General features: G+C 36.3%; 1 protein-coding gene across 3 annotated transcripts in view; it reads right to left on the bottom strand.

The window, feature by feature from the left end:
• Window positions 1-797: 797 nt before the first annotated feature.
• The window catches only part of Jmjd1c (jumonji domain containing 1C), a 220,356-nt gene continuing 207,842 nt past the window's right edge, over window positions 798-13,311 (bottom strand). For 2 of the 3 annotated variants that reach the window (XM_010641080.3, XM_019210139.2), the window contains 4 exons: window positions 12,416-12,555; window positions 10,871-11,047; window positions 1,836-1,967; window positions 798-1,503 (listed from right to left, as the gene is read on the bottom strand). In XM_010641080.3, the coding sequence (XP_010639382.1) occupies window positions 1,414-1,503; window positions 1,836-1,967; window positions 10,871-11,047; window positions 12,416-12,555 (539 nt within the window). In that variant the 3' untranslated portion in view covers window positions 798-1,413. Of the gene's footprint in view, window positions 1,504-1,835; window positions 1,968-2,193; window positions 3,223-10,870; window positions 11,048-12,415; window positions 12,556-13,311 lie in introns of those variants that run through there. The other variant, XM_010641081.3, reaches the window with a different exon arrangement.

The raw sequence follows: 13,311 nt of genomic DNA, 5'->3' as shown, positions 1-13,311 counted from the left end.
GACTTTAGGGAACCAACAGATGGCAATCTCTAGGATTAAAGTTTAGAATCATTTCTTAGCCCCAATTCTTTCCCCTACCCAGTTCATCTGATTAACCCCCTCGATAGGTCTAAGAATTAATGTGACAGGTACTTGCTCACATTTCTGGCTGAACCTTGCTTGAGGTAGAGAATGGCTAAGAGCCTATAGGAAGATGGTGCACATAAAATCAGGATACAGACAAAGCAAGTTGTTAAGTGTCATGGTTTCAGCTACTAGCTTCTTTTTCTGTGTCCTCTAGGTGTCAATGGAGAACTATGTATTTTCTGATAATTCAAGGTTAGGACTATAGGTAGCTCAAGCAACCAGCTCATAATAGTAGCCAGCTATTGAAGATTCCAAATGAAAAGTGCAAACAAGGAAAAAATGGTAACATAGCTTTTGTACATAAGGAGGGAGGAGGTTGGGGGGGACAAACTAAATTCATAAAAGAAGATTCCATATAAAAGCACCTTGTCAGGCTCACACAGAAAACAGCAGAACTCATATTCAAATCCATTCTGACTTTGAGCTCTTCCCTATCCAAAGAGGAAAATTCTGAACAACCCAATTTCTGATAAAGTCTTTTTAATGGAAAATGTAAAACCCCTTTTAACTTTAATGTACAAAGCCATATGTAACACTTGCACTTTAACAAAAGCAGGCCAATGTTTAAAAAAATACATCATTAAATGTATATATGTATATATTTACATAGCATATTAAGTTTAATATTTAGCTTTAAAACTTCACATAAATTTTACTAAAATGAGACAATTTTAAATAAATTACACCTTTTGAAAATGTTTAATTTTACAGTCAATAGCTTCAACAAAATATTGAAGAGTCTGTATTTAGTATCTACTTAATATACTTTGTATTTTACAAATTTTACAATTATTTGGCAGTAATTTTCTGATTATGACATGACTGCTGTGCGATTCAGCAATTTCTAGAACGCAGGCCATAGCTGGTGTTTGTGTCCTATTCTCACAGTAACTGTCTCAATGTAGTGAAAAATATCAGTTATTTTATTAAACTATACAAGGGCACATTTACACTCAATCAACAATATAGCGTAGAATTTGTTTTTTTTTTTTAACCAAAAATAAATACATCATTTTAAATTTGACATTTTCACAAACATCATATACACTATAATACAGAAAAACAGCTATGTAGTGCTGCTTTTATATTTATCTTGTTTTAAAACTAAGAATGAATCACATGAACTGTGACACTGCTATACTGCTGTGGTGTCAGTAACAAGTAATTACTACAAAGAGAATTTCTTGGCACCGATGGTTTTTTGAAGCTTAAGTCAGTGTGTATACATATCACTCATAGGGAGGTACTCCCAGTTTTACAGCCTAAAAACATCGAAGTGGACCATACTTAATTTTCTTCTGCATCCTCTATTTCATCTTCATGTATCTTCAAAGCTCTCACCATTTCTTTGACTGCATGATACAAGATATTTTTAACCTGAAAGAGATAATTGGTATTTCTTATCACTTGATCTGGAATGAAATGAACAAATGACAACTACTAGATTAATAAAAATAAAAAATAATTTTAATGGAGACCAGACCAAGGAAAGTAAAATTTAATGAGATGAAAAATGTCAAAGTTTGAAAGTGTTACACTGGAAATTAAATAAGGGTTAATAAGGGTCACTAAAATCAATACAACTAAATGTACACGAGTGTTAATCTGTGGTTGTTACCCTAACCTGATAGTCTAAGCAACAACAGCCTAAAATGTTAGGCATGTATTCTTTTTTCCTGAATATAAAAACTTGAGCACTCATTTCTTACCTGTAGTTTATCATCATAATTGATTTCTTCCTTCAAAAGTCTCAGTTCCTGTGTTAAATGAAATGAATGTACAAGATGTTCTGGAGACACAAAGTCTTCAGTTACCTGAATACAGCTGTGAAAATTCTGTACCTATTCCCAAAAGAAAAACCAGTATAAATTTTAGGAGGTGAGAGTAGAGAAAAGCTAAGTTATTTAAAACCAGTAACACAAAGACAATTCTGCCAAAGAATTATTTTTTCTAAAACATCAAATGGATTTCAAAGCAGAAAACCACACTTTATGAGTTATGTCATTGAAAAACTTCATGTAAAGTGACTTTGTAAATGAAGTATTTTTAAATGATAAAAAGAAAATAACTTTTCCAGGAATCCTTTGGAGAGGCTGATAATCAGATCCTAAATTTTGTCAAGATGGACTTTTAAAAATGTGTTACTGCTAACTAGAAAGAATCTATGAGTCACTCGGGCTGAGTGTGTGTGCGGCTGCTCCTTTGGTTTTCAGCAATTTGGTCATTTCAGTGTTAATTCCTACACCAGAGAGGAGTATAGAAAAGAAAATGTAATTTAGTTTTGCTTATTAGGAACTGGGATGAAAACTGTAGTTTATAGATACAGGCATCTGTATCTATAGTTTCAGACTGCCCTAAGATTTTGGTATTTGTTCCCCTTTTCCAAATTAGCCAATTAAAGAGACTCCAATCTCCTGAGACTTTAGTACAACAGTTCTTTCACAAGTTTCTTTCCTGAATAACGGTTTTCACAAGAAGCCAGTCAGTATTATTTATCTGTTCAGCACTTACGGACTCTGTACTTCACTATTTCTTAGAACTTCTTTCTATTAACGCTCAGTGTAGTAACAGAGGAAGGCCCAAGCTGATCCAATCTGGAATTTGTGTTGTTTTCCTAGGCTGTCTTGCAGTGGTATTTTAAAATGTCATAAAAATTCCTGGGAAAGAAAAAACTGAAAAACTAAGCATTTAAATTTATTCTAAAAGTGTGCAAAACAAATTTAATTGGGAGAAGTGAGATGAAGGAGATAGTAGTGGGAAATGGAGACTGTGGGAAAAAAAATCTAATTGATGATAGGGTAATGGAATTCCAGAGGGGCCAGAGTTCCTCCTCTGGACTTTTGACCACCTGAACAGCTGCTGAAGACTGCAGAGTTCCTTAACTCAATCACTGTGCCTCTATTGATAACTTGGTAGCATATAAAGTAAAACATTCTCTTTCTGTAATCATTAGGCTGTTGGCTCCTCTGGAGGATGAATAGTGGATGCCTCACATTTTCGGCATTTCTGTACAGTCTCACTGGCTCTTCATTATTTGTCTGTAGAACAGATGTTCTATTTCACAGAACAGTAGACTATGGATGAGATGTTCAGCGCCTGTCCCAAGACAAATCAGCCAACAAATGGCAAGTCAACAGGAGCCCAACTCCTGTGATGTCTTGTCTAACAGACATTAGCTCTCTCATACCATCATACAGTCTCCAAAAGCCCTGTCTCTTAAAGCCTTTCACTTATTAGAACATGCTGTGGGTAGAGTGAAGCGTAAATCCTTCAAGTTTTAGTATGGACCTGCTGCTTACTATATGTCTAGCTCTAGCACGTCCTAAAATCATTTGTAGCTCAAAAATTTCTACTGGTTCCTTTTTAATAATTTCTCTTTCCTGATATTCTCATTTTGTTTATCTACAATTTTCCTGGCTTCCTTTAGGTCTTTATCCATGAATTTTCAGTTCTTTGTAAGACAGCTGCCTAATAAATCCAATGTCTGGGATTCTTCAGGGTACATTTCTGTCACCAATGTTTTTCCCCCTATGAATAGGCCATAATTTCTTCTTTTTGTGCATGTCTTAACTTTTTATTTGGAAACTGGGTATGTGAACATTAAGTGTTTATTCTGGTCATCAGATTCTCCTCCTGCCTCAGGGTTTGCCGTTGTTGACTGCTTTGGCTGCAGTCACTATTCACTGACTTTTTCCAACTTCTCATAAATGCTGTATTCCTTGTTAGGTGTGGCCAGTGAATTCTCTGTTCCATTATTTTAGGGGTCAGCCAGTATCCTACCAGATTCCTTAAATTTAAAAAAGTCAGCCGCCCCTTTCTTCCATTAAGTGGTCTCTTGGTTGCTGTAAGTTTTGGATTAGATTCTATTAATTCTGTCGACATTTACCAGCTTATAGTTGTTTTAAAATGACTTTCAAAATGGTGACTTTTGGCTTGGGGATTTAGCTCAGTGGTTGTGCCGCCTGCCTTGCAAGCATAAGGTCCCAAGTTCTATCCCCAGTACCAAAAAACAAACAAACAAACAAACACAAATCAAAATGGTGACTTTTACTGGTTCTTAGAGATGCTATGATGTTTCCAAAAAAACCCTTTCCTTATATTTTGCTTTAAGGCCTGAGGATTAGTTTGAAGAGGCAAGGGTTCAGTTTTAAAGTAGGACATGACTTTTTTCCACTTATCCCTCTTTGTTCCCACTTTTGAGTCATTTATATTCCATTTCCTAGATAGATACTGTATTATATTTGCCTTAAAGGATAAGTTGTAACCATAAATAGGTAATGGTAAGAAAATGTTAATTCATTCATGGTCCTAAATAGGAAGGTTATAATCTTAACACTGTGATTCCTATATAATATAGTCAGCTATTTGTGAGAATTCAGTGTGAAAAGATTTTGCTAACGTCCTTTTTGTCTATACAAATGCAGAGAAATTTTTAACTTTAAAATATTATAAACTCACTATGATGACATAATTAAGTTTAAGCAATCAAGGCTCATTAAAGTATATTTCCTTTTAATTTTTTTTTTGTGGTGCTGAGGATTGAAGGCAAGGCCTCACACGTGCTAAGCAAAGCTACCACTGAGCTACACATCCTCAGATCTTGTGCGTGTTTTGTGTGTTTTGAAATAACCACAGTTTAAATAAACAGCCAGGCTTGATGGTGTACACCTGGAATCCTAGCACTTGGGGACCTGAGATAGGAGCACTGCTACAAGTTTAAGGCCAGCCTGAACTACTAGCTAGACACAATCTCAAAAAACTAATTAATCAATAAATGCCACTCAGAATACTACAGTTGAAGCAAAGTAAAATATTGAACTGTTCAGGGATAGAAGCTTTACATATTAAGTCATGTTAGCAACAGTTTAAATCTTCAATGGACTAGTTATTAGACTTAGGAAGAGAGCTTTGTTTGAGATACTTTGTTTCAGTGAGGTAAGAGCTCAGGGTTCTCCCAGTTTGACTTTTGCTAGTTACTTACTGCTGATTAAAGAATAAAGAACAGGAAGTGGTGCTTCCTCCCTAGCACTCTTAGCCTGTTACGGTGTAACACTAGGTCCAAACAGTTTTTTGCTCACTGTCTTGATTTTGCAAAGGCCTCCAGTTCATGTAGTTTTCAAACTGTAATACTATGGTCTTAACATTAGCATTGCTTGGGACTTGTTTAGAAATGTAAAATTCAGGTCCTTCCCCGCCTTTAGCCAAATGAAACAGAAACTCTTGGGGTGGGGTTACAGGAATCTGTGTTTGCTCAAGCCCTCCAGGGAATTCTAATGTATGACAAATTTAACACTGATTTAGACTCTGGCACTACTGAACATCTGTATAGTCTACTGCAAGTGTTGAGCCATTAGCCCAGTTTTTAGCACCTGTAAGACCTAACTGGGTTGTAACTAATAATGCATATCAAATCAAAGTCCATATTATAGAGTTATCATTTTCTTTGAATTCTCTTAAACTATCATGACTACCATGTGTGAGTCAGGGACAGCCCTGTGTCAACAGAGTACAAAGAACCGTGTTGTCATTATCAGTATCATGTAGGACAGGGGAAGGGGACATAAAAATTCCTATTTTTGTAGCTGTCAATTTCTGTATGCAGAAATGTGCAGCACAGAAGTTAAGGCTTTGTCTTGTATCCTTCGTTGATTTAGTGGCAGACTTTAGAATATAGAGTTTGCCAGTTTAGGTCATACATGCTGCTCTCAATCTACTTAGTTGTAACATTTTAAATCACAGATAAAATTTACTTTCTGTAATCTATGAATTTTATATACATCTCAAGACAAAACATCCGTTCTGAATATATATAGTTAGGTTCCAAACTAAGTAAACTTTGTACATTAGCTGGAAGACACACATAGGAAGAAGTCAAAATTCACATTTGTACAAATACAGTTTTTAAATTGTAGAATGCCATAATTTTGTTTTCATATACTTGTGCAAAAATGTATTGTAAATAAAACATATTTCCAGATATTCACAAAACAGACTTAGCAAATATTTGTCTTAACTGCATTATATTAGGCATAGGGAAGAAGCAAAGAAAAACACAAATCTCAGGGCTGGCATATGACTCAGTGGTAGAGGCAGAGCACTTGCCTAGTATGTTTGAGGCTGAGTTCAATCCTCTGCACTGCAAAAAGCCAAAATAAAACAAACAAAAACACCACAAATCTCTGACTTCATGAAGCTTACATTCATTCATTCTAGTAGGGAGTTAAAGACAATGAAAGTAAGCAAATTATAAACCTTATTAGAAGGTGATGGCTGCAAGGAAAACACGACAGAGAAGATAAGAGCTCCGTGACACAAACTACAGTTCTGAACTGGGGTGTCAGGAAAGACCTGAGAAGGTAACATTTGAGTGAAGCCTTAAAAATATGAAGAAGCAAGTCTTAGAGATACCTTAGAGAGAGAGAGAGAGAGAGAGAGAGAGAAAATCTAGGCAAAGGGATTAGCAGGTGCAAAGGCCTCAGGGAAGAAATCTGCTAGGTGTTATAGCAAAGCAAGAGCAAAATATTGAAGAAAGCAGTAGCAGAGAAAGACAGGGGAGGTAATGTGTGCGCGCACGTGCATGTCTGTTTTGGGAGGTGGGCCTCAGGGCTGGCACAAATAGGGTGCAGGAGTAGACTGGGGGGCCTTGTGAAGCTTTATGAGGCTTCACAAAGCAGAGTGGAATGTGAACTTTTAAACAGGATCACTTTGTGCATAAAAGATGGCTTTTTCTGATGCCCCTCCGCAAGTAGAAGGAGCAGGAAGACTTAAATCTGGAATCTGTGGTAACAACAACTGCCTCAGGAAGGTAGAACTCATTTTCAGGATGGACATTTTTAGGCTGCCTGAATTAAATTCCACGAATGTTTTCCATTAAAAGAAAAATTAAAAGCAGTCTTTTCAACTAATAGTACTGGACGACACAACACAAATAGTAACTGGGGAACTGAGCAGCTTCATCTGTTCCTCCTGGGTATCCCATAGTTACCTGAGCCGAGCAGAATTCCCCCGCGTCTTAATTGATAAAGCCCAAGATCCAGGAAGCAGCCAGGACTTTTCAACCCCATGCTGTCTTAACTCTTCTTTAATCTATCCCTATCGCTGCTGATAGTGCAGGCCCCACCCCTCATCCCTGTGCACCTACGACCTCCCCGGCTCCCTGCCTTCTGTCCACTCTCCATTCCGTTCTGCAGACTGAGGCTCCTGGAGCATCTGCCCAGACCACCTTGCTCTTCCACTTTCACCTCTAACCCTGCCCCTCCACATTCTCAATGTTCTGGCTCTCAAGGCACTACTTAGTCACTCTCAGTTACCGAACTTGCCTCTGCTTTCCCCACCCCGCCCTTCTACCTTCTCCGTTTTCTCTGCTGTCAGCGGTTAAGGCCTAACCCAGGAAACACTGCCTCCCTGACATCAGGACCTCTCTTCTCAGGCCTTCCTGGGATTTTACTCAGTCTTCCCTAGCAGCATGTGCCCTCCTCTGTCATGATATACCTTGGACATGGCTCTCCTCCCTGCTTTATCAAAAATTTCTAGGAGAGGGGGATGGGGATTTAGCTCTGTGGTGCCGCTGCCTGCATTGCAAGCAGAAGGTCCTGAGTTCAGTTCTTGGTTAAAAAAATTTTTTTTCTAGGAGAAAATTCATGTGCTTTTGGGTAAAGACTGCTTAGATAGGACACATTTAAAAACCGATAAAGTAGACTTTATCCAAAAGAAAAACTCCTGCTTTTCAAAAGATACTGTCAAGAAAATGAAAGAAAAAGGTCTGGGGCTTTAGCTCAGTGGCACTGTGCCAGCCTTGCCTTGCAAGCACAGGGTCCTGAGTTCGACCCCAGTACCCCCACAACCACCCCCCAAAAAAGTAAAAAAATGGTAAGACAGACTGGGAGAAAATATTTGCTAAAATGTCCATCTGATTAAAGATTAATCAGAGTACATAAATAAAAAAACCAACTTTAAAAATGGGCAAAGGGTAGAGATGTAGCTCACAGTTACATGACAAAGCACGTGCATAGCATGTGCAAGGCTCTGGATTTGAGTATCAGCACTATCTTAAAAATTGAATAAAAGATCTGAATCAATACTTCACCAAAGATGATACATAGATGACCAATAAAAACAAAAATATTACTAAAACAACCAAATGTTTCCACATGAAAAACTAAACCTCAATCTATGCAGTGTACTACATACAAAAGTTAATTTAAAAAATGGGCCACATACTCTTTTTTTTTTTGGTGGGAGAGGTGTTGACATGATCTAGCTATGTAGTTCAGGGCAGCCTGGAAATCACCATGAAGTACAGGCTAGCTTTAAACTCAAAGCAATCCTCCTGCCTCAGCCTCCTGAGTGTAGGGATTATAGGTGTGCACCACCACCTCTGGTTCACATACCTAATTTTATCACCAAAAACTGCCCGGCATGGTAGCGCACACTTGTAATCCCAGCACTTAGGAGGCTGAGGCAGGAAGGCGGATCGCTGGGAGTTTGAGACCAGCCTGGGCTACATAGTGAGTTCCAGGTCAGTCTCAACTACATAGTGAGATCCTCTCTCAAAAAAAACAAAAAAAAACCAAAAAAACAAAAGCAACAACAAAAAAACCCCCAAAACTATAAAGCTTCTAAAAGAAATATAGGTAAGAAAATCTGCATATTTCACCCTGAAAAAATTTTCTAGAAACTAAAATGAAAGTCTAATTCAGAGAAGAAAAAACATTTTGACTATACTTCACAAAAATGGAGAAACTTGCTCTTGAAAGAGATTATTAAAAAAGAAAAGAAAAAGATCATTAAGAGACTGGAAAAATAAACTAGACTGAGAGAATTATCCAGTAAAGGATTTATATTTGGGAGAAAAAAAAAAAAACAACCTCAAAACAGTTAAAAAAAAAACAGCCAAAATATATGAACTCATATTTAACCAATGTAAACAGATGGCAAATACATATATGAAAAGATGCTCAACACAGTCATTAAGAAAGTACAAATTAAAACCACAATGGTAATACCACTACACACTTGAGAATGGTTTAAAAACAAAACTGAGTAATAAGCACTAGACAGGAAGTAGAAGAAATGACATGCACATAACATTACTTTGAGGATAGGGAATGGTACTACCATTTAGAGAACCGCCTGGCAGTTTCTTTAAAGTTCATTACATATTTATCATATGACCAAGAAATTCCTCTACTAAGCATTTACCTGACAGAAATGAAAACCTATGTTCACACAAAAGCCTGGATATGAATGAAACTTAGAATAGCTTTATTTATTAATGCTTCTGATGGGAAACAAACCCAAATGTGTTTCAGATGGTGACTAAACAGACGGAAAAAAAGGAGAAATAAATACCATACTCATACAATGACACAGCTACCTAATAATAAAAAGGAACCAACTGATATATATACAACACGAATGAATCTCAAATGTATTAAAAGCCACACTCACAATTTACAGAATTACACATCAAAAATGGTAAAATTTACCACATGCAAATTATACCTTAATTAAAAAGAAAGCAAAAAAAAAAAAAAAGATTTCAATATGGACCTTAAGAAAACTGACACTGAATAATTAAAAAAATGTAAATAAGGATTTGAAAGGAAATCTACTTTTTATTATCAAGGATTATTATTTCCAGTAATCCTTAATATAAACTGTTCTTTTGATGATGTTTAAATATGAATGCAAATTATGAATCCTCTGATAAGTCTAGAAGGCAAAGATAATGAATCCCAACTGGGATTAAGGGTGATTCTCAATTAAAGCTATCATAAATGATAGAACATCACTGAAGTGATAAATCCACAGGAGAACATTTAACATATTTTTTCCAGAATGTTATGGTAGAAGAAAAAGTTATATTTTATTATCATAAATGCCATTTGAGTTCTAAGAATGATATATCTGACACTGAATCTGACATCTTTTAAAAAAAGCAACTATTATCATTTAAATATGTGTGCATAATAATGTCACAAATGCAAATCAAGCAGTGTCTGCATATGCAGTTATAAAATGTGAGAAAATTTCCTCAGTAAGCATATGTATCGGATGCATCTTAATTACTGAGCAATGCGTGGAATTGGGCAACGAACTCCAAGGCCAAGAAGCTTCCCTTGAACATTACTAAAAAGGGCCAAAAGGGTTATTAGTTCATTTGATCCTATGGATCCACTATGTGCCTTAAATCCTATCCTCTACATCTACCATATCTAGTCTGTGCCATTCTTTTGGGTGCTATATATCAAGCTACAGAAACCAAGAACAGATGTTTTAGTTTTTAAATGTTATGGATTGACAGCAATATTAATTACATACCATTTCTCTTTAGATAGGCTATCGCTATATCGTTATGCTAAAGAAGGCAGGAGGTATATTTAAAGCCCAATACTCAGACTTAATGCCTCTCACCACTTTTAAAGCCCCACTAATGAGAATGAATACACAGTACTTCTTTATTTGGCTTAAAATAGGTCTTAAAAATGAAACTCTTAATTTACTAAACCAGAGATAATATAAAAATGGAAATCTGGTCCAAGTAAAATGATTTAAGCTCTCCAAATATGTCATTACTTCAGATTTCTTCAAGTACTCCAATGCCATTTTAGTAATTTAAGAAAAGCAGACTGGTATAGGTCATTTTCTTATGTCTTTTTTCATTTATACCTATTCTTAAAATAATCTTTTTCACAACTACTTCTTTTAGTGACAGGTGTGTTAGAAACTAGTTTGTAAATACCTGATGAAGTACTCCTGCTGGCAAAACAATGGCATCCCCAAGGAACTGAATAAGAGTGCAGGTTCTGACTCCATACTCTTCAAGCAGCCTCTGGCGGAGCTTTCTGTTCACATACCAGCTTTGGTCACGTATTGGATCATGTTCTGGTAGAACTTCGAGGCCTTGTTCTTTTGAAATCTGAAATAAGGATTAAAATAAAAATATGGACCTCAATGTAAGTAAAAGAAATATAAAATCATAAGTGGTCGAATTTTTATTTATAGTAACAAGTTCTTTGTTCTCAGAATCACTCACTATATTTATGATAAAGAAAATAATATTCTTCAATAACTTAAAAGAATTGATAGTTTTAACACAATATAGCAAACTGGAATGATGTTAATATAGGTAATCATACTCTTCTTTCTCATCACTTCCAGTATGAAATTTTCATTCATCTGGTTTCCTTCTTTACCAAGTGTTTCAAGAGTTCAACACAGGGCTGGGGATTTAGCTCAGTGGTGCCGGCATCTGTCTGGCAAGCACAAGGTCCTGAGTTTGATTCCCGGTACCACAAAATAAATAAATTAAATAAATAAATCATTCAAGAGTTCAACACAAATGAGGACTCTTGAGGAAAAAGTGTTAATTTGGTTGCCTTTTTACCCAAAGTCAAGCCATTCATGTATTTGGATTTCATAAACATTTCTTGATCACCCTAAAGTATGTACAAAGGCACACATTATTGTATTTTAGATTAAAATACTGGTAGATATTCTTGGATAAGACAGTGGTTACAAATTATAGTTTTTAAATTCATATTGATCACAAAAACAGAATTTAAATCCTTTCAAAATTAAAAATAACAGAATAAGTAACAATGATGAACCCTTAAAGAACTCCCCCCAAACTATAAAATTTGGGAAATATTTTCACAAAAGGTTTGAACAAATTATTTCAGGCTGTGTCAATTTTTTCCACTGTCTAACAACTGAAGGTGTGATTATTCAAGATTTCAGTCTAAGCCGGGCATGGTGGTGCAAGCCTGTAATCCCAGCACTCGGGAGGCTGAGGCAGGAGGATTGCTGTGAGTTCGAGACCAGCCTGAGCTACATAGTGAGTTCCAGGTCAGTCTCAACTACACAGTGAGACACTGTCTCAAAAAACAAAAAAACAAAACAAAACAGAATTACTGGCTAGGTTAAGAGCCAAAATTATCAATCACATTAAAAGAAATTTAACATCTTTAGATGTTTTCATAAAACATTAATTTTCACATCTTGTAATTCCCAATGTCTACTTTCCACTACCTAACTCATTAACTCATTAGTCCCTTATGATAAGGGAACAGGGGAGCACTAGCAACCCACAAACTGCCACTCTAAACCCTCAACATGAAACCGAAATGAAAGGAGCAATACAAAGGAGCTTTTGACACAAAAACTTTATCTTCCTTAACCAAAATGTTTAATGATCTTATAGTGCTAAATATCAAGTAAGCTACAATAACAAATGAGTAAGTCATAGTTTTCATAGCTTTTGGAAATGTTATCTGCAAAATTATACCTTCTGAAGAAATTCTCTTATTTTATCTACATCTTTTCCAGCATAAATATGCCACAGAGCACCAGGTATTTCACTCGAATCCTTCAATCTCTTTCTTAAAATGTCATCCAGATCTTCTTCCTCAAATTTTTTAAGTATTCCTGAAACACAGACAAGTTTCAAACTGGTCAGTACAAACCGCCAGAAAGCCAAATCTTCTAAAATGGATTTATCAGAGAAACAGAATACCTGACTGAATTAGTACTTTTAAAGAGGAATTAAACCTTGTTAAAAATCCAAACTATTAGAAGAGCAGACAAATGTTTCCTGAACACCACAGGAATGAGCAACAGTGATTTTCAGTGTTTTCTGTAAATGAAGGAGCAAGAGCTTTATGCTTAACTTTGACCAACTTTCTCCTTGCCCCAAGCCTAACAATGGCTTGTACTCATAGCATTCCACAATTTAGAAAGGATTTTTATGCTGGACGAGGTGGTGCACACCTGTAATCCCAGCACTCAGGAGGTTGAGGCAGGAGGATCACTGTGAGTTCGAGACCAGCCTGGGCTATACAGTGAGTTTCAGGGCAAATATTTTAAATAAATGCTCTTTTCAGAAAAGAAGAAAGCTACTGCCTACCATAAAGGATGCATCAGAGGTTTCCTAACATTTGTGACAATAAAATCTTCATACTCAAATTTGGTCTCAAGAATCTTTTTATTTGTTGTTTTCTTTTCGTATCAGGGATTGAACTCAGGACCTTGCACTTGCAAGGTAGGTGTGTGTGGTGGTGCTGAGATAAATCCTAGCCCTCTTTTGGTTTTTGACACAGGGTCTTGCTTTGTAGTTCAGGCTGGCCTTGAACTATGTAGCCCAAGATGGCCTCAAGATTATGGCTATCATCTGCCTCAGCCTCC

The sequence above is a fragment of the Fukomys damarensis genome, unplaced genomic scaffold (assembly GCF_012274545.1).
Source record: "Fukomys damarensis isolate Sample0158 unplaced genomic scaffold, DMR_v1.0_HiC HiC_scaffold_20, whole genome shotgun sequence".
Taxonomy (NCBI): domain Eukaryota; kingdom Metazoa; phylum Chordata; class Mammalia; order Rodentia; family Bathyergidae; genus Fukomys; species Fukomys damarensis.
Note: the sequence above shows the minus strand (reverse complement) of the source record. Positions and strands in the feature narration are given on the sequence as shown.